At 35.8% G+C, this 21,505-nt stretch overlaps 1 protein-coding gene across 3 annotated transcripts in view; it reads right to left on the bottom strand.

Annotated features, from left to right (window-relative positions):
• Positions 1-21,505, bottom strand: part of nemy (no extended memory) — an 82,881-nt gene that overhangs the window by 31,393 nt on the left and 29,983 nt on the right. Inside the window, exon 1 of one of the 3 annotated variants that reach the window (XM_065233294.1) lies at positions 8,702-9,040. The exons of the other annotated variants lie outside the window; for them this stretch is intronic. Coding sequence (XP_065089366.1) covers positions 8,702-8,724 — 23 coding nt within the window. The 5' untranslated portion in view covers positions 8,725-9,040. Of the gene's footprint in view, positions 1-8,701; positions 9,041-21,505 lie in introns of those variants that run through there. 3 annotated transcript variants of the gene reach the window in all.

The following is a 21,505-nucleotide window of genomic DNA, read 5'->3' as shown; positions in this document are numbered from 1 at the left end:
CAATCAATTCTATAGATCTCTGGAAAACTTTATAGAACCGACATCACTGACTTCCATCTGTTTTGTTTTTATTCAAAACAGCTGACGCGTTGACAGAACGAGGGAAAAGCAACGAAAAAATTGCATGCACGAGGGATGCTCCGGGTGCAAAACATTGCTTGGGATTGTGGATGATAGATGGTGCTAGTGCGCATGCAAAATACGCTTGACGATATTTTTTGAAGAATTTTCTTCTAAGAGTTATGTCTGTTTGTCTGTGTCATTACTTTTCAGCTGCGTACCAGGCTTTACGTCGGTTCTCAAGTGAGTGTTCTTTGAGCATTTCCACAGGTTGTTAATTGAGAGCAACTGGTAATATTATTATTGTGTGGCAAGTACAATAATTTTCTATGCCCAGGGATGTCGTGAAATTTTTCAACTCGAAAAATTCCTTCGCCGGACGGGGAATCGAACCCAGATGATTTTGAATGAGTCTTAATTAATGAGGCACACAAATCCAACCAACTATGTCATAGTGCAAAATTCAGTGTTGCCCTAAAAGCAGTTGATAATCACATCAGACAATCAATAACTAATGTTCATAACATTCAATCAAAAAGGTGTCTTGAGCAAAGTTGTAGCAGAGAAAATTTCCTATGTGCATATATAGCAATCTTACCTGTAGTTCCAGTTTTAAGTTATCCTTTTTGAATTGCCATATTTTTCGCTGATAAAATATCAATAAATTAAGTATGATTTTTCAAATATTTATTTACATGGGAAAAGCACTTGTTACTTCGACGGCCATTTCCTCGATGCATACTTTTCCATATGTGACTGATATGCGATTATAGGCAGTACACTCCCGTCATAATTTTAAGGTCATAAAAAAAACATGAAAAAGCGTTGTGTTCATATCTCTGTCATTTTACGACCAATTTTCGTACTCTTTAGGTAATTTGAAAGGTATTGAATGAAACTTTCTTCGTAGAGAAATAGTTCAATATAATTTTTAAATTTTGTTCACCTGTGTTTGTGTTTAAACTTTTTTTAAATTTAGTAATAGTAGTAGAACCCTTATTATATACTTATGTGAAAATTTGAGATTTTTTATTTAATTCATCAGAATATTTATTCAAGTCACCGATCAAAAGTTTGGGGTGGGTAGTCCCAGTCTCCTTCGAAAATGCTTACTTTGTAGTCAATATCGAGTCTTTTATAGTCATTATTGGGTATTTTGCGGTTACCGTGTAGTGAAAAATGAAGTGCACCAAATTTTTTCCGTGTTGGGTATTTTGATCACTGCGACCAATACTTAGATCTATTGTGATATATTCCCCGTTTTAATATTGCTTTATCAGCATGTCGTATCACCAACCGGTGGAAACTAACGATTTTAAAATGGCTCACTACTTGACTAGCCTATTGTTCCCCGATTAACGTACCCCATTCTAGCCGAAATTCTTGTACTACACTATGTTTGTTTTTATTCGCTACGAAACTTTGACAGATAAAATGAGGGGTACGGGGAATTTTTTATGTTTTGAGGGGTGCATCGATTAGCTTGGGACCGAAGAGAGTACTAGAGCTGAGCCAAAAAGTTGAGCACGTTTCTTCGGGGCCTTCTGGTCTTAAGGTTAGCTCTATGGTATCACCATTTTGTGAAGCGACCGACATAAACTTACCGAATGCATTTTCCCAGTCAGGTATTACATTTCGAAAGAAAAGCACTACTTGGCTGGGAACTGAATTCCAAATATCAAAGGGTTCTGTCAGCCCCTTATTCAGAAAAATACGACTCTTAATGAAGATTGCTGTACAAGAGCTTAGCAGGTGTTCAGAGTCTTCTTTTTCTATGCCACAGTTTCTATGCTATGTGATATTAACATGGACAGTGTCCTGTTATTAAACCAGTGTACAACATTGACTTTACAATGACAAAAAACAAACTAAAGCAATTTTTTAATTCCTCGCATAACGTCATCTAGAAGTATGTTTTTAACTTGTTCTCAAGACATATTATAAAAAATAGAACAAAGACAAAATTGTAAAAATAGCACTTAAGACATAAAAACCGTTTCGACTGCCTAGCAATGAGAGCATTGTTCCAATTGGTATCCACTTTCATTTTTTCCCATTTCTTGAACTCCGTTCTAAGAGAGCAAGCAGAAACTCCACAGAATGGTTCTGGTTCTATAAATTGTTGAGATGATCCAAGCCTAGCTAGTGTGTCGGCTTTCTTATTCCATTGAATTCCGCAGTGACCAGTAACCCAAAATAGGTTCCCTTGGTTTTGGCAGGCCAATTTTTGAAGTGACATTGCACATTCCCATATAAGTTTAGAATTACATGTTGCTGATTTCAAAGCATTTAGTGCTGCTTGGCTATCAAATATAATGCAGATATTCGAATGTCTATAATTTCTACGCAAGCAAATTTTAGAACATTCAAGAATTGCTTGGACTTGGGTTTGGTAGGCCAGTAGCCCATAGATATTGAGATATTTATTCCTGGATCTGTTACCCTTGCTCCTACACGATCATCGAATCTAGTGCCGTCTGTATAAAAGACAATTTATCCTGGACGACATTTTCCCACAAATCGCGATCCGGATCCGGATCATTGTAAAGACGATCGAAGTGATATTTTTTCTTCATCCAATCTTCATTTTGTATCACAAGAGAATCAACATTTTTAGGATGCTCATATGTCCTCTAAGATCACCTTCAAGGAAGTGTTGTGACCGTGGGATAAAAATTCCGTCCCTACCTGGTGATTTAAAAGGTTCAAAATAATCAACTCGTTTCTCTGTAAAATTATGTTGGCCAGATTTTGAGCATCTTTCCCGGCTCTCTCTGATCCAGTTGACTCGTTAAATGCTTCCTGAACATACGTCCTGGTTTTTCCAGAGACATTTTTCGCTGCACTTTTATTCTGGTCTTCATTTATGTTAGAAGTTGAACATGGAAAGTGTGTTTTCATCATTATCCCTAACGTTTCCTCCACTAATCCAGTAAACGTGCCGTCCTCTTTTTTAAGAGTTCCTAGGCCATTTTAATGATCTTTTGAAAAAACTTTCTGCAATCTAGCAGAAATTGGAGTATTTTCAATGTTTTCACAAGTATGCCTCCAATATTTTCTTTTTGATCTTCTAATTTCCCTATTATAAGCTGTAAGAGCTTCTCTATATTGACCCCATTGCTTAGTTATTTTTTCCCGGTTAAATAGTGTCCGGGCTTTCTTTCGAAGTTTCTGTAAGATTTTATTCCGCCAAGGTACATCTCTATTGGTAGAACGTTCATTTGTAGGACAGCTATCGTAATAAACATGTTGTATTAAGCCAGAGAGCTGCTGAGAATTGTTCTCTAGTTCAATGTATGTTTTTGAAAATCCTTTCAAGCTGTGTACTCCAACTTTAACTGTTGATTTATACTGCTTCCAGTTAGTTTTCCTGGGATCGCTTATTTTTTCAATGAGCTGTTGATTTACTTCATAATCAAATATGATTTGCTTGTGATCGGACAAAGATTTTTTAGCCGCTACATGCCAATTCTTGATTTTATCAGAAATTGAAAGACTACACAATGTTATGTCAAGAACTTTTTGGACCAATACATTCAGCCCTTCATTTTTACATCTTGTATATACCAGATTGGACTCAGATAGCCCAGTCAGTAAAGATGCGGTATTACCAAGCGGTGAAACTAATGTTCTGCCCGACAACAACTCAGCATAAGCGCACTACTGGGCAAACTGGAGGGGCTACGCGGACGAAAACACTGTATTTTCTCCAATTAACGATAGTGTGGATTGTATGGTGTTGTGATCGATTTTCTTGGCACATACCCTTGATGACGATGGTGACTACGACGACTGCAGACCAGCGAGCGCTCGCTGTGGCTCCTGAATGATCCTGACGATGGCTGATGATTAAAGGCCGATCTTGTCGGCAAGATGGCGGTACCACCGCTCGGTGAAATTCCGGTACAATTCCGACAATGGCGGACGAGGCGAGGCTGACCGAACGTCGGCTGTAGTGCGATGGCGGTGGTTTGTTTTACCGGAGCTGGTATAGCGGTTTGTGGAGATGGTTCCGATGCACAGGCGCCTCCTTCTGACGAAGCCGGTCGACGACGGCAAGGCCGCCCTCTGTCGAACCGGGAAGGGAAATTCTCCTTGGCGTTTAGGGCCTTCAGCCCGAGAACGATGTCCTTTACGTTTAGGTCAAGGTAACTAAATGTGACCTAGACCGTAGCGTGCAATGGCGGTCCTTGACTCGCCAACCAGAAAACCATTTGATTGGTTGAAAAAGAAAGGTCCTAGCGAGGAGGTAACATCCATTAGTGCCTTCGACCAATTTCGAGGATGACTTCAACTTTACCTGAATCAGCTGAATTGGTGATTTACACTTCACCTTGATTCACTACTCGCACATAGTATATTGTTAAAAGATTATTCTGGTCTACACGCTCGCCTGACATAAAGTGAACGATGGCCGTTCTATAATCATCGCAGAACCCTTCAGCTCATCACCCGTGACTCCGTGTTGCCATTTTGCCGCGGCCATGCGCGCCTTATTCAGCAGTCGGCCGTTAAGCATGACCGTATCGTCTGCCCAGTGAGTTTCATTGCAAGTGTTAAATTTATTTGAATGCTCGATCACATGGTGCATATTTAAAATATTGTATTGGACCTTTGTAACATAACGGTTACAGCGGAACACGTTGGTAAAACGCTCGCTACAGAAGTGTTAAATCCTAGCAGAAGAAGAATTAAATTTCGAGCAAATAGTCAAAAGTCTTCTCCAGCTGCATATGTATTGTATAAACAATGCATATGGATTGCTGTAAGAACTGTCAAAATCTTATGAATTTACGTTCGTGACATTCTGCTTGGAGATCAAATGGTAGTGGTCCATAATTTTGGTGTCCCTACGTTTTTGACTATTTGCTCTAGAGATATTGTTTGCTTGATAAACTATTTCCTATAACAGTTGGAATATTTGACGGATTTTACGTAACTGAATTGTCTGAGGAAAAAAATCATTTTTTTTTTCAAACAAAAAGCATTCGATAAAAACATTTTTTTCTAAATTGTTTTTTTTTTGTGTAAGAATTAAATTTTTAATCGTTTTAATATTTTGTTATAAAACTGTAGACTGTTTTCTACAATTCACTAATTGATTAAATATTTGTAGTTCTTATCATTTTTTAGTTACATATTTTTATTAAAACAAAATCATCTAAAAACAGCCCTTTTCAAATGGTAGATTTTTTTTATGGAAATTAAGTTTGCAGCTTTATTTACGAGACTTTCAGCCAAGGTTGCAAATACTCATTTCAGCTAAAATAATGTTTTTCGGAATAATAAAACCAAAAGATGGTATGATGACATGTTTTACTAGTAACTTACAAGAAGAGGTTACACAGTATGCGTTTGAAACATAAAACCTGTAAATTTTGCTTTCTATGAGTCACAATCAGCGGTTTGCTGATCGCTGATTGAGTGAGTGAGTGAGTGAAAAATCTGGTTTAATATGTCAAACACATTCTTTGCAACCTCTTATTGTATCTTTTTTAGTTTTGGACTCTATAGGAATAACCTGTATGAAGTTAGATTCATTTTAGTAAAACGCACGATTTTCAACGTTTTACCTAGTGGACGAATTTTAGTAAAATAAGTGGAATATGAATGATCGGTATAATGACTAAAAATGAGCAAAATTTTGAAACGTTTAGCTCATTATATTTCAAGATATTAAGGTTCTTCAAGGAAACGGCGTTTTTCTCAAATAGCTCTTACTATTAATAATCGCAACCAAATCAGCCCAACACTGTACCAATAATTGATAAATTTATGATGATTCAGCAGCCAGAATTGTGCTTTTAATGCTGTTTTTATAAAATTTAAGGACAAATGTACGCTCAATTTTGAGATACACTGTATATATGTTCCCCCTTAAATAAATTTTAGAAAATAAATAGATTTAAATCAAAACTTAAGAGCACTTATTCCCACAAATATTTCCCTGATGTGACAACGATTGGGAGCTGAAGTTTTCATAACCACTGTGTACCTTTTTGATTTTATTTCAGCAACCAAACATCCAGCAGATCAGCACAACACACCTGATACTAATAGTGAATTTTAGCCAGTAACACCGGCTGGGTTCTTCCCTACACTCAAAAAAGTCTACAAGTCGTGTGTAAACATTTAATTTTTAAAATGCCCAATCAAATTTATTTGGAGTGTATTTCTTCTTGGTACAATGCGAGGGGGGCGAAACATCTAAATCTCAAGTTTAGATGCTCAACAAATCTCACACTAGCGAATCAATCTTCGAAAAATCTTCTTTCATTTGTCGCATCTACTTGCATCGCTCATCATCTTTTTGCAGGAAATCTTCAGAATCGTCATCAATCTTCTTTCTATCTACTCAGCGTGCGTGCAGCTGCCACAGCAAAACACAATATTTTTTGCATCGTAGATAGAGTCGCCCCCCTCGGTACAATGTGATATACACATTGATTAATAGTATTTCAAACTTTGAAAAGCTGAAAATCTTTTGCTATATATTCAAGTGTATTGCACATTGAATCACACTGCTATTCAAAACAGATGTGGACATCACTTCAAAAATGATAATAACTTTTTCAGATCAACTCGGACCGCCTTGCGATTTCGCTCAAATTTGGACCAGAGCCTCAGTTTGGCATAGGGAACAAGTAGCTCCGTGACGCAGAGGATTGTCAAAAAAAGCTCAAAATTCTTGGCACCCTAATGTACATTTAACTTTTGCAGGCAGTGGCGATACAACACAATATTTATCTTATATGATGTAATACATTTTCAGTATGTTGTAGTACACCTAGAAACTATATAAATCCATTAATTTCATAGCAACACAAATTAATTGTATTAATTATATTTCTTTGCATCCACCCTACGAAAAAAAAGTATCATTCAACTTTATTTAGGTAACTTGAAACTTGTAAAACAGGTAGAAATTGTAGTCACGAGATGACTCTATATTGTAGAACATTGAACTATGATATGCAAAACTATTGATATCACCATGTGAAGCACATAGAATCCAAGTGTATTACACTTCGAATCAATAGTGATCAGGCATGGTTCATAGCATAAGATCCACAATTGAAATGGATGTGTTTCACAATCATTTCAAAATTAAGTGCGATACATATGATGATGACGTGAGAGTTTTCTTGCCTACTAACACAGAACAGAAGGGGAAGTGCAAACAAATCGGTGAATCAAAAAGTGTTCGTTTTTCTGCTCAACAAGCGATGTGTTGTGGAAACGTTCCACACGGGCTTTCTATGTGCACTCACACTATCATAGCATGCTGCCTATCTTAACTGCAGGCAGAAGATGCCTTCTACCGCTAGGTGAGCTAGTGTTCGCAAATGACAAGTGGAGCCACTTTCTGATCCGAAGTTCCACTCCTGTGCTACTAACCTAATCACATAGGTACATTACCGTGACATTTATGAGCGGTCGTAGTATCATAGAGTTCTCTTATATCTCTTAAATCTCTCTCATATATCTTATGTAAATGTCGGACTAACATTCCATTCCTATCCCGCATCCAACGGAAGATATATCCTTATCTATGAGATAGTAATGAATCCCAAATTAATATCTGTTCAATAAAGGATGTAGGGTAAGGTGGGGAAATATGCACCACGGGATAATATGACCAACGGCATATTTTCTCTAACTATTCAAAGACCAATTGATATAAACCTGAGTAGTGCGGAGCCGATCGAAATGGTTGTCAAAAAATCCAACTCATGCTGTAAAAAAAAATTCAACGATCAGGACTAACGCCAAGGCTTACGTCCCTTAAACATATTGGTTTGAAAGATAAAGTATTAGGATCAACACTCAAAATTTTAACCTTAAATCTTAAAGGATAGCCAAATCCAAACTTAAACATCAATATAAACGGGTTTGAGGGAAAGCAGCAGAAGCATATTCGATCGTTTGAAATAATATTGACAAGTTTCCTACTTGATCACCATTTGAAAGCTTATTCCGTACTGTACAAAATATTGGCTCAACCAAACAATTGTAAATAAATAATGAGAAAGTCACAAACGAGTTCTCATTTTCAATCCTAACCAGTCAATCCTATCCATTCATAAAAATAGTAGTCCACAATTAAAAAAAAAATGTTTTTATGAATCAACAGCTTTTATCACATTTTTTTTTTATTTGCCTTGGACGGTACAGTACTAACTGTTTATTACGTGATATCCATAATTTTATAAATGGGCTTATGTGGTCTTTCAGAGACAACTGAGTGGTCTGCATGAACTGTTATTGAACTGGAGATATTAGCGCACAAGTACTCATACCAGTACCAGCCTCCGCATAAGTTTGAAATATTAGAAAGTTTTGAAGAGCAACTTGAAGAGTCACTTTACAGTGCGAGCGACTTGATCTCCAGTAAACCATGTCCATAACACAGTAGATACTACTATCACTTTCTATGTGCATGCAGTATTCAATAATTAACCATATTTTTCGTTGATTGCATCTCGGCAATAGCTTGATGACACATGATGTATTAAGCGACTTATATAACGATGACAATAGATCAATTTGCATGCAGGGCGTAGGTAATTTGAATGCACCCGGAGACTCAGACCTAACGTCCATTTGGGAATGCTTTGTTAAGAACTAGTAGTGTGCTCACGTTGAAGTTGTATTTCTAGGCATTTTGCGTTTCCTCTTCTTCGCCGCTTCTTGGTAATCCAGTTTTGAATATTAAATTAATATTTATACGAATAAAATTTTGTATCGTTCTTCTTTATCACTTTAATTTGATCACTTAAAAGCAGATGTCGAAATCAAATTTATTCAGCACTTTTTGTATTCATATTGGCAGAAACAGAATAAACGGACACTACAAAATTAATTAGCACGATTCGACTAAATGAGAAAAACAAAATCAACGACACTGACTACCACGGACGCGTTCACAGTATCGTTTTGAATTCGACCAACATCTCGCGTAGACTAAATTCAATCTCGCAAGTTTTATCACAACTGGCTTCTCTCGCTTGAACTGAGCTGTAAAAGAATAAGCAATAAACATACAACTACAATAAAGGAGCCGGTTGGCTCTGTATTATCCACTTTTCTTCTCTACGCCTATAGGGTAGGTGTTCCAGTAATAGTGGTGTACCTATAGTTGCGGTATGAGGTTAATGCCGGAATAGTGGTGGAAAACCAAATAAATTTGTTTTTCATCGGTAGCTCTCCTATAATAAACTATATTTGCATATTTGAAACTAGAAATTAGTCCAAAAATTAAGGAAAATCTTTAAATTTGCTTAAGATGCTGACTCTTTTTCATCTTTGCAGGAACCCAAGAACCATTGCATGTTTTATCTTGGTTTTAAAGCATTCTACAATTCCAAATTATGGTCTACCGAACTCTCATAAAACGAAAATTCTTACTTGGGTCATGTTCCTGTAGTAGTGGAACACATAAGAAATCCATGGCTTCCACTTTTATAGGAAACAAAGTTAGAAACTACCACAACTACTGGAACAGTCTTCCTATTCATGGAGGGCAAGTTTTCTCAAAAAAAAAATTGAACAATTTAATCGCAATGTAATATTTTTCTAGAAAATGGTGGTTGAAAGCTATATATTGACGAATAAAAAAATGCATGCAGATCACTTATTTACTTATTTAATAAATTCATTGTTTTAATTCCGCATCTAATGGCTCACTCACCCTGCATAATTATGGATAGTGGATAAACGTGCGAGCGTGAGTCTAATGTGTAGGGTAGATGTTCCAGTAGAGGAGAATTTTTTTTCTTTGATTTGTTTTCCGTCGATCTTGTTTTCCGTACTGAGTACCAATGCTACCGACGCCAGGGAGACAGCTCCCACACCTGGACCCTTCCAATCGACCCATGGACCGGGGACCAACGGCTTTACTTCCCTTGCGAAGGAATGTTGGAATAGTTTGGAATGATAGAATAACGAAATCAGAACCCTACCAGGTGTGGGAGCTGCCTCCCTAGGGTTACCATATGAAAAACTTTAAAAGGAGGACATTTCATTTGAGGATTGGAGAATAAGGAGGACAATGATTCCTTTTCTTAACATTAAAAGAGGACAACGAGTTTTTATCAAACGTTTTAATAATATGTGCGCTATGACAAAATTCATAGCGTACATATTATGATCCCATCAGTTACTAAAAATTAAAATTCTTATTGTGAACTTCAAAGGTGCTCATCTTGCCCCATCTAGATGTCGAGACCTAAGTCCGCTGGGAATTTCTCCCGAATGAGACGCTTCAATTACCGTATTTCCACAGCACCAACGCTAGATCGCAATCCAGGACCTCTGGTGAAAGACGAGGTGAAAGACCATAAGTCAAGGGGGTGACTGTCAAATATGAACAATCGTCGCCTACATCGCTTAACTGGTTTCAATCGACAACAAGCCATAAGCAAAATGCTTGAAACCAAATTCACATATCAAGAACAACATGTGAAAAGGGCATACAAGCTTTTTGTAAACAAACCTTCTTATGTCCTTTTCTTGCTACCCATACAAAGCAAAAAAATGTAATATCGATCAATATAATTCAAGCTGATGTATGAAATAATGATGTAAAAGCAAAAATCAGATACAATATTACACTAATGAATGTAATTCTGTTCGCTAAATCGATGTACATCGTACAACGTTATATTACACAACCGATGGATTGACCTGGTTGCAGCAGTTTGGATGTAATATTGCGCGTTTCACACCAAATTGGACTAATAAGCGCGTTTTCCCTTTTTAAAAAGTGTGATAAAACTGCAAGTTTACGTCTAATCGTCTTGGTGTCTTAAGTGCACTTATTCCTTATGATGCAAGCAATAAGTGCTCCGAAGACATCAAAACGATTTGACGGAAACGTGCACTTTTATCACACTTTTTGCATTTTTGGAACAGTCCAGTTTCAGATGCAATCAGCAATACTCAACAACTTTTTTTTCTGTGTATGACACCCACGCAAACCATCAACATCAGCCGGTAGGGGAAACTTTCCCCTTCCCGATAAAGTTGTTGATTTGCGTTAGCGACCCTCGGTGGGCGAGAAAAGGGCCTACAAAAGTGTATTTACAAAAAAGCTTGTATGCTCTTTTCACATGTGGCTCTTGATATGGAAAATCAATGAGCGTAAACAGGTGAGGCCCAGTGAATTTGTCGTCTCTTTCGTTCTTCGGTTGTTTGAATTGATGACGGAGTTGGATTTCACACTCGTATAACCATTTAAAAAGCGGAAGAATGAAAGAGACAACACTTATCGTTCTTACAACTTTAAAATAAATTTTAAAGTTGTAAGAACTTGGTGCCATTAATTAACTAACTAAGATCAATTTATCAATACAGTTAAAATATTGTTTTTGATTCCAAAAACTAGTTGAATTTGAGAAGCGTGAAAGAAGAAGAAACGTGACGAAACATAAAGGTGATTGAATTTCTGTTCGATTGCAATACTCTCAAATATAATCTTAGTAAGAATAAGAAATCCTCGGACAAATTCTAATGGGAATGTTCGATTGGCTCAGATTTTGGCAGTTCATTTGGCTCAAAACATTTTCTTCGCCCATCATCTCCTATCACCGTAAAAACGAACCAATTATGTTTGACTATGTGCTCTTTGGACGTTGCATTGCCCGTGTAGAACAAATAAAGGATCTCGGTGTTACTCTGGACTGCGGGCTCACCTTCAAAATCCATTATAACGACATCATTTCCCGAGCCAATCGCCAACTGGGTTTTATTTTCAAAATTGCCGATGAGTTCCGGGACCCGTTATGCCTCAGATCACTTTACTGCTCACTTGTGCGGTCTATATTAGAATCAAGTGCAGTTGTATCAACAATCAATATGAAACTAACGATTTTAAATTGGCTCACTACTTGACTAGCCTATTGGTCCCAAGCAAACGATTAACGCACCCCATTCTAGTCGAAATTCTAGTACTACGCAATGTTTGTTTTGATTCGCTATGAAAATTTGACAGATAAAATGAGGGGTTATTGGTTCTTCCTATGTTTCGAGTGGTTAATCGATTAGCTTGGGACCGAAGAGAGTACCAGAGCTGAGCCAAAAAGTTGAACACGTTATTTCGGGACCTTCTAGTCTTAGAGTTACCTCTATGGTTGTATCATAGAGGTAACTCTAAGACAAGAAGGTCCCGAAATAACGTGCTCAACTTTTTGGCTCAGCTCTGGTACTCTCTTCGGTCCCAAGCTAATCGATTCACCCCTCGAAACATAGGAAAAACCAATAACCCCTCATTTTATCTGTCAAACTTTCATAGCGAATCAAAACAAACATTGCGTAGTACTAGAATTTCGACTAGAATAGGGTACGTTAATCGTTTGCTTGGGACCAATAGGCTACTAAAGTGGTGAGCCAATTTAAAATAGTTAGTTTCGTATTGATTGTTGGTTGTATGGTGCCCTTTCCAAGCCACTTGGATCGCTAGAATCGAATCTGTTCAACGAAAGTTTGTGAGAACTGGCGTGACTCATCGAACCTGCCACCGTACGAGGAGCGTTGCCGTCTTCTGGGCATCGAACCGCTAGTGGTGCGACGGACGGTCGCTCAAGCTATGTTTGCTGGAAAGCTTCTCACGCGTGACATCGACTGTCCAACGTTGCTGGCCCAGCTAAATATGTATGCTCCTGAGAGACCTCTTCGTCAACGCGAATTTCTGTTTTTGGAGCCACGAGGCAGAAATTATACGCAGAATGAGCCAATTCGTGCAATCAGCCGACAATTTAACTACTTTTATTGCGAATTTGACTTTAACGTATCAGCAAATGTGTTTCGTCACCGGTTACTTGACCGTTTTCGTTTCGTTGACCATAACTATTTAGATTAAGTTTTATTCATTAAGACATTAATTGTTAGTTGAATTATTAAATAAACAAATCTCTCCCTCTGCGTATTTCTACTCAAAAAATGATATCCGCTCATCTTATTTACGTGTCGTTTTCATTCCGTGTACACTTGCAGCTATGCTCGCTAAAAAATTTCACATCGGATAATATTTACGAAAAAATATCAACATTAACCAGCTCTAAAGGAATTGATAGATGAGAAGTACGGTGCTTTTCGCTTTGTAAACAAAATAACAATACCTATCACAAAAAAACATTGCTAAAATCTGTTCCATTTGAAAGTTTATATTTCTAGCTATCTTTGCCTGTCACTGCCATTTTCTTCCAACATATGTTTTTCTTAGAATCAATGTGAAAAAAGCACATTCTTAAATTTTAAAACAAATAATCATACTTAAACCATCATATTTTCTTTTGGGGATGAACTAGCTAGTTGGCTGAAAATTTTCCTAAGAATGTCTTTGAAAAAATCATATTTTCTATTTGTGTGGTGTGAAAAAAGCTCAGGAATATTTCTTCTGAAGAAATCAACACGATTTACACACCAAATTTCTTAAATCTTGTTCGGTACTATTTTTGCTGGATTTGTTCGGTAAAATGTAATTTTTACCGTATGCTTTGTAAAACATATTATTTTACCAATTTTCCGCAATCATACCTGCTAAAATTCCGTAATTTGCAGAAATTTACCGGACAGATTGTAGGGAAAACACGTCTTGTCAGTTCAAACTATCAGTTCACACTAATCTGTATTTCGTTCTCCAATTATCATTACATGAGATGAGAGTTGCCTCGCATCTCTCCTTTCAAACTGTAAATCAAGTTTGCTGATTGAAACTGTAAATGGTTGCGATTCCGCAATTCTGTAAAAATTGTAACGAATGTACTGTAAAAATAATCTTTTACAAAAACAAACTGCAATAAAGTACAGCATTTCCGTAAAACTTACTGAACAGATTTGTAAACTTTGTACTGTCAAACACAACCTTTGCTGCCATTTCGATGTTGAGTGTTCTTCGGTTTTATGTTGTGGAATGTAAGTACTTTACTTTTTTTGCTAGATTGTGTTAAATTTACACCGAAAATTTAATTAGTTTTCATTTTTGGGTCAATTTATTTCAGACGCCATGGACGTTAGGCAACTCAATATCCTCCTCAAAAGTGCTGAGTTCAGCTCAAAAGTCCACGGTTTGCTGAGTCCGGCTTCATTACTGTTTTTTTATTATGTTTGTACGAACGCAATATGGAAATGCCTATTAAAAATATATATGGTAAAAAGACTATAGGGTAGAGAGCTACTTCGGCCTAATCGCCCATTTTGGGCCTATCAAATAAATCCATGCTTTCAGAGTTAACAAGTCAATTATGCGTTTGGTACGATACTTTAGTTAATAAGCTACCGAACGAAGTCAATGAGAACGCGTGATATGAAGGTTTGCACGCATTATTCCCAAAAACAAAAGAAGCGCTCCAACCGAATCATGTTTTATCTTCATCCGATAGGCCGAAGTGAATTTATTGGCGTTTCCATGGCGTTTCAATGCGTTAGGCCGAGTTTAGAATCCGTAGGCCGAGTTTGGCGCAGAGTTAGACTTTTGACAATATCTCAACAATTTGTTTCTCTTTATCAACTCTTACGGTACGTACGGAAAGGTAAATAAATTTGGAAGCCGTCAGTAATAATAACATTCCGTTTGGTGCTAAACTGCGCTAGATTAAGAAAGACTAAGTGCGGGTTGTGCCTAATAGGCCGGAAATGGGGTAGTTAACCCTATAACGTAAATAGTCGTATGAATTTTTGGGTTGGTGAATGAAAGAAATAAATAATTAATCAATAAAAATTCTAATTTTTATGATTTATTCTGAAAAAAGTACAGTAGATTCGGTAAAACATATACTGAACGCTATGGTAGACTTTACTGATCGTTAAGTAAAATTTACAGTCCACAGGTCCGTAAATTTTGACAGTCCATAAGCGAAGAAAATTTACCGAACGGATTGTAAATTGAAAAATTACCGAATGGATTACCGAAAGTTCAGCTGTTCCATATTCGGTAAAAATTTACAGTAGAAGCTGTAGTCAAATATTGAAATTGTTTCAGCTTAATGAAATTTTATCGAGAACTACTGGCATCTTTATACTAAAACGTCAGTCAACTGATAAAATTTCAAAGATTATTTTTATGTGTCCCACATATGAATTTTCGCAATGTATTGGACACATACTTAATATGTCTACACATAAAAGCCATGTGTAACCACACATACTATTCATTTGACTCATAAATTTCATGTGTGCCTCTGAGTGGATTCTGTTCATGTGTGGTCACATGAAAATCATGTGGAATTTCACATGGAAATTCGTCAATAAAAATGTATCGAATTTTATTAGTGTAGAATAATAAATTTTCAACACAACCCCATAAAAGCTTTCATTAAGGTTTGCGAAATATTTTAAAAATATTGGATTTAATTTTTGAGGTTTTGGCCAGCCATAAACCACTTTGACTGACCTATCAGGGCATTTTTGTGTGTAGGACATGTTTTACCCACTTCAAGTGCCTCCGTTTGATATTATTGCATTTATCATCGATATTCTGTTAAAACATATTCCTGTTAGTTCTAGAACCTTGACCATTGTCGTTTTCAAGATTATAAAATTGAAAATATTTTTAAAATTATGAAATTTATTGATTTGGGTGGAGGCATTCGCCCTCCCTACCCCCTCTAGCTACGCTCAGGTATTAAATTTAAATTAAATGTATTTCGAGGAAAGATGCTTAGGAGAAACTTTTAGAAATTTTATCCAAATTCGTCCCTTGGCGGGGGTTGTTTTCGCCACTGATTAATTTCTAGGACAATGATCAATAAGACGGTTTGGTAACAATTCAAGAAATTTATAAATGTGAAAAATTACTAAATAGATAGTAAATTAATGAGTTAATAGGGTAGAGAACTACTTCGGCCTAATCGCCCATTTTGGGCCTATCGAGCAGAAAACTTCAAATAAATCCTTGATTTCAGAGTTAACAAGTCAATTGTGCGTTTAGTACGATACTTTAGCTAATACGCTACGGAACGAAGTCAATGAGAACGCGTGATATGAAGGTTTACACCCATAATTCCCAAAAACAAAAGAAGCGCTCCGACCGAATCACGTTTTATCTTCATCCGATAGGCCGAAGTGAATTCATTGGCGTTTCAATGGCCGAGTTTAGAATCCGTAGGCCGAGTTTAGCGTCAAGAAGCAGTGTTAGACTTTTGACAATATCTCAACGATTGGTTTCTCTTAAGCAAATCTCACGGTACGTACGGAAAGGTAAATAAATTTGGAAGCCATCAATAATAATAGCATTCCGTTTGGTGCTAAACTGCGCTAGATTAAGGAAGACTAAGTGCGGGTTGTGCTTAATAGGCCGGAAATGGGGTAATTAACCCTATGTGTCTGTAAAGAAAACCAATTTCTTTGCAACGACAACAGGCTTGCTGTCTATTGCCATAGTAACCGCATATAAAAATAGTAATAGCATTTTGACAATTTGAACCAAAGACTTAGAGCGATATTAGTGAATCTTAAAAACCTCCCATACCTTAGTAATTCAATCAAAATCTTCTAGCAAACATCAAATCATTTGCATTATCGCTAATCCTTCAATCTAAACACAGGATATGTGGGCATAATATAGTAAGATTTTATTATATTCAATTGAGCGATCTTTGCCTTCTCCATCTTCATTTGTTTTGTATAAAGCCTTTTTTCAATAATTAGGTTTTTTTACTATGCTTCATTTACATATGATTTTCTTTACTGTATTTCCAGTTTTAATCATTGTTGGAAGATTCCTTATGACTGTAATTTTAAAGATTCTTAAAAAGGAAAAAGAATGACGGATAATAATCAATTTACGAATTTTACTTTTCTGAAAAATACAGCCTGCATCGCTACCATTTTCGCTTGGTTGGAAGGAACTCAAGTATACAGACAAAACTGCTAATACTAAAAATTATTCCAGTATGCTGTTCAATGTAAGTAAAAAATATGAACTTGAGTGCACTTCATGCCTATTTTATTATGTTTGTTAGATCGTTGGCATATCGACATAACATCGTGTGCTTTGACCTTTATTATTATTCATTTAATGATAATGAATGATAATTAAAATAGGGGAAATGTCTCTAATGTTGGCCTATGGATCTAAGATTGGGCCCATCGCTAAAAATCTGCTATTTATCAATTTTATCTGGATGAACGCGTTATTGGGACGTTACTAATGGATATTTTTGGTTGCTATTGAAAATTTAGTCGATTGCTGAATTTATGTATGGGCCCAAATTAGGGACACTTAGGCCGACATTACCTGCATTTTCCCTATGTGTTATGGTTTCTGTGACTTTTGCTGACATCTCATGTGATTTGTGTAATGGAAATCATCACTTTGTATTGTAACAGATTTGTTTTTGCACCGGTATTTTACAAAAAAAAACAAAATGATAGAGGAAATGGATGTAATGTCGGCCCCTAATTTGGGCCCATACACAAATTCAGCAATCGACCAAATTTTCAATAGCGACCAAAAATATCCATTTGTACCGTCCAAATGACGCGTTCATCTAGATAAAATTTATAAATAGCAGACTTTTATCGATGGCCCTAATAATCAAATACCATAAACGAACTCTATCCCGGATGGGTAAACTATCCTACAAATGGTTTGGATGATACCCCGAACACGTCGTTAAGCTCTCTTTTATGGTTATTTTTATTATGGGGGCCCAATCTTGGATCCATAGGCCAACATTACAGCCATTTCTCCTTATGCACTATCGTAAAAATACCAGGGTCCATTGGAGTTTAGTGGAAATTTACGCATTTACGAGGGTGTATACGTTTACGATGCGCTTTGTGAATACCCTTATCATTCCAGTGAAATAATTAGATTCGAGTGGTATAGGTGATATAATGTTACGTACTATTAGCTATAATTATCCGAACGTTGCATTAATTGTACTCAGAGATGCCAGATTTTTTTTTTTTCAGAAGTATACGAAAAATGACTGAATTTCAGAAATGTCTGTAATTAGGCTGCATAAAACTAGCATAAGTTTTGCGTGTGACTGCTCATATTCTTGAAAACGTAGTTAACTCATAAACTACGATATTTTACAGGAATTTGTTTTCTAATATGAGCATCATCTCGATGTACACTCATAAAATAAATCATATAACCAGTGGAAAATATCCATGTGAATTTCACATAACTTTCATGTGATCCTATAATTGGAAATTGCACCATTAAATCACATGAACGTTATGTGTCCAGTGAAATCTATTACACACATAGAATTTGTCATGTTATGTGATATTCAGAGTGAAATAATTATTTTTGATATTGGAAAAATAATATGTGCGTTCCTAATAGAAACTAAATGAAAAAAAAAATTCAGTGTGCGTATGAAATTATTACACAAAAAAAAAGTTTTCATGTAAGGCCTGAACTCGAAAAAAATGCACCAGACAAAAGTATTCGCAAAAAATTTATTTTAAGTCGGATTTTCTTGAAACATTCAGGGAATTAACTAATACATATAAATTATGTTTCGGCATAATTACTTTATTCAATTTCCTTTCGACTAAAATATATACGTACCCTAATTAACAAAGCACAAGCAATAAAAAATCTCAAATTGGCCACTAAATACTACAGGGGTGCACCAATGAACAAAAAACAAGTTGCAATAGAAATGAAGAAAAAGGCAATAAACAAATAAAAAGCTTCTTTTAATAATTTGAATGTGAGCGGTAAAAATGGCAAAAAGGGCAATAGTAAATACAATACGCTCAATTAAATAAGGATGAATCTCCACTAAATTAGGAAATTTGAGCACTAAATAACTCACTTTTGTCACCTGCAGTTGAACATATTTTCCCATAAAAGTGGCAAAATGAGCAATGTCATATTGAATAACCGCAATAAATAAATCTAAAATGTCGCACACAAAGCGCACAGTTATCACTGTTCAAATCCAACTATGCTGTAAAATCGTGATTATTTCCCCAAGAAAAAAATGAAAATATCTTTTTAAAACTGAAAAAGTTCCAGGAACCAGGAGATAAATGTATGCTTGAACTTGAGGATGAGCCATCGTAAAATATGAATCGTTCTTAAAGAAAAGAAAATAATTCATGCAGGAAAGTAAAAATGAGCAATTAAAAACGAACACTGCGCACATAGCAAAAAATAAATTTTAATATTACATCCAAGAGGATGCACTTCAATCATGTCGAAAATGTCATGTAATTTTTATGGCCACAAAAATAAACAAATGCAGTAAAAGCAACGTAACATCAGTTCATGCAGTGTATTCATGATAATTTTGTCCTTTTTGGCAAGTAATTGTACACCATATTTTTGACACGTTTGAAGTACATTTACTGTTCAATATAAAATAAAACAAAATTCCAATGATATTCAGGAAATATTCCTTTAAATTGAAAGTTTATGAGCCAATAACCCAGATAAATTTCCATATGGTATTTTTAAGACAGCGATAAGTAGTGATACTGTGTCTTGGCTAACAAAGTCGATGTCGATAAAGAAGATTAACGAATGTGGGTCTCATTGAAAAAGGTACCATTAAACAAAATCAAAAGAGCACTTAAAACAGCTGTTTGAGCAATATATACGTCACAAAAGAGCACTAGAAAATGCCATTTGAGCAATATAAAGGTAAAAAAAGACACAAAAAGCACAATGAATGTCCCAGGGAAAATTTCAAAAACGCTCAACAAAAAATAAGAAATGAGCAAGAAACGTATAAAATTAGCACTCTGAAAAAAAAAATTGAGCATTTTATAGGCCATGAAGGTCACTAAGAACGAAAACAATATCTTTTGAAAACCTGCAAATCTTCATGGAACCATATACAAACTCCAAACTAGTTATACCCAGATTTTCATCAATTTTTACCCACGGATAAAAAATTACACTCGGATAAAAATGGTGCATTTTTTGAGAGTACAAGCCTTACCCAACAAACAATTCACAGTCACAAATAAGCATACACATTGAATAAATGCTGAATAACAGTGTACAATGCTGAATAAAACAGGATGTCGAATTATGTGCTGAAAAAGGTTCATTGAGATCGATAGATGCGCCTTTATTCCGCCGTTTACTCTGATTTGACTTATTTACTTATTAAAAGCTTTATAAACGTTGACTATCTTCCTAATTTAGAACCAGAAGTTTGATCTAATAACAAACTGAACACGTGTAATTTGCACATACATTGTCGCTTTAATTCAACTGTTTTCAATTGCTTTAATAAAATGCTTTATTAGACGTCTTATAAATGTTTTCTAGCTCCATTATTAGATTGCATTGCATTGCTTTACAATATTGCTGAATAAAGGTGAATACAGTCAGCAAAATAGCTCTTATACCACGATGCGTCCATGTTTTAATTGAATGCTTTGTAAATGCTTTATAAACGACGTATTAGATTCATTATTCCACAACACTATCCAACAAACAAGTTGGAGTCACAAATAAGCATATAGATTGAATAAATGCTTTACAACAGTGTACAATGCTGAATAAAACAGGTTGTCAAATTATGTGCTCAGAAAACCACATTGAGATCGATGATGCGCCTTTATTCCGCTGATTGCTTTGATTTGATTAATATACTTATTAAAAGCTATACAAACGATGACTATCTTCCTGATTCAACACCAGAAGTTTGATCTAATAACAAACTGAATAAGTGTAATTTTTACATACATTGACGCTTTAATTCGACTGTTTTAAATTGATTTAATAACATGCTTTATTATACGTCTAATAATTGTTTTCTAGCTTCATTATTAGATTCCATTGCATTGCTTAACAATATTATAGAATAATGGTGAATACAGTCAGCAGAATAGCTCTTATACCACTATGCGTCCATGTTTTAATTTCATGCTTTGTAAATGCTTTACAAACGGCGTATTCACTCATTATTCCACAACACTGCTTCAGGCTAACAACAAAACGAAATTGGTAGCATAGTGGTTACCGTTTCCGCTTGCCAAGTAGAAGGTCGCGAGTACAATCCCAACCTCAACCCTTTTTTGTATTTATTTTCTAATTTATTTTCTACGCCTAATTAATTTAAATCGTAATCATAGATCGTATCACTAACGACAACCAATTCATGGATCTATTGAAAAGAATAGCATCCTTTCCATCGAAATTAGAGAGATGGAGAGGTAGCGTTGGTCTTATGTTAAACAACTATGAATGAATTAATCATTCTCACATCTCCTTGAATTAGCTAGAGTTACGGCTGGGAGTGCTGATAGGTTTTTAGATTCAAGCTTTTATTACTTATTTAGCTGCCCATTTGATGTATTCTAGGATAGCTCAGATGGCAAGGCAAGCGGCTGGTGATCGGAAGGTCATGGTTCTAATCCCATCCAACGATATGATATGTGTGTATGTAATAAATTTTCTAGGATCTATGTGCCGTGCTTTGACAAAAGTAATGATACTACAAACACTAACGAGAGAGAACAACCCTGC

The sequence above is a fragment of the Ochlerotatus camptorhynchus genome, unplaced genomic scaffold (genome assembly GCF_037179485.1).
Source record: "Ochlerotatus camptorhynchus isolate MF236.1 unplaced genomic scaffold, CSIRO-AGI_Acam_v1.1 ptg000396l, whole genome shotgun sequence".
Taxonomy (NCBI): domain Eukaryota; kingdom Metazoa; phylum Arthropoda; class Insecta; order Diptera; family Culicidae; genus Ochlerotatus; species Ochlerotatus camptorhynchus.
This window is presented reverse-complemented; position numbering and strand designations above follow the sequence as displayed.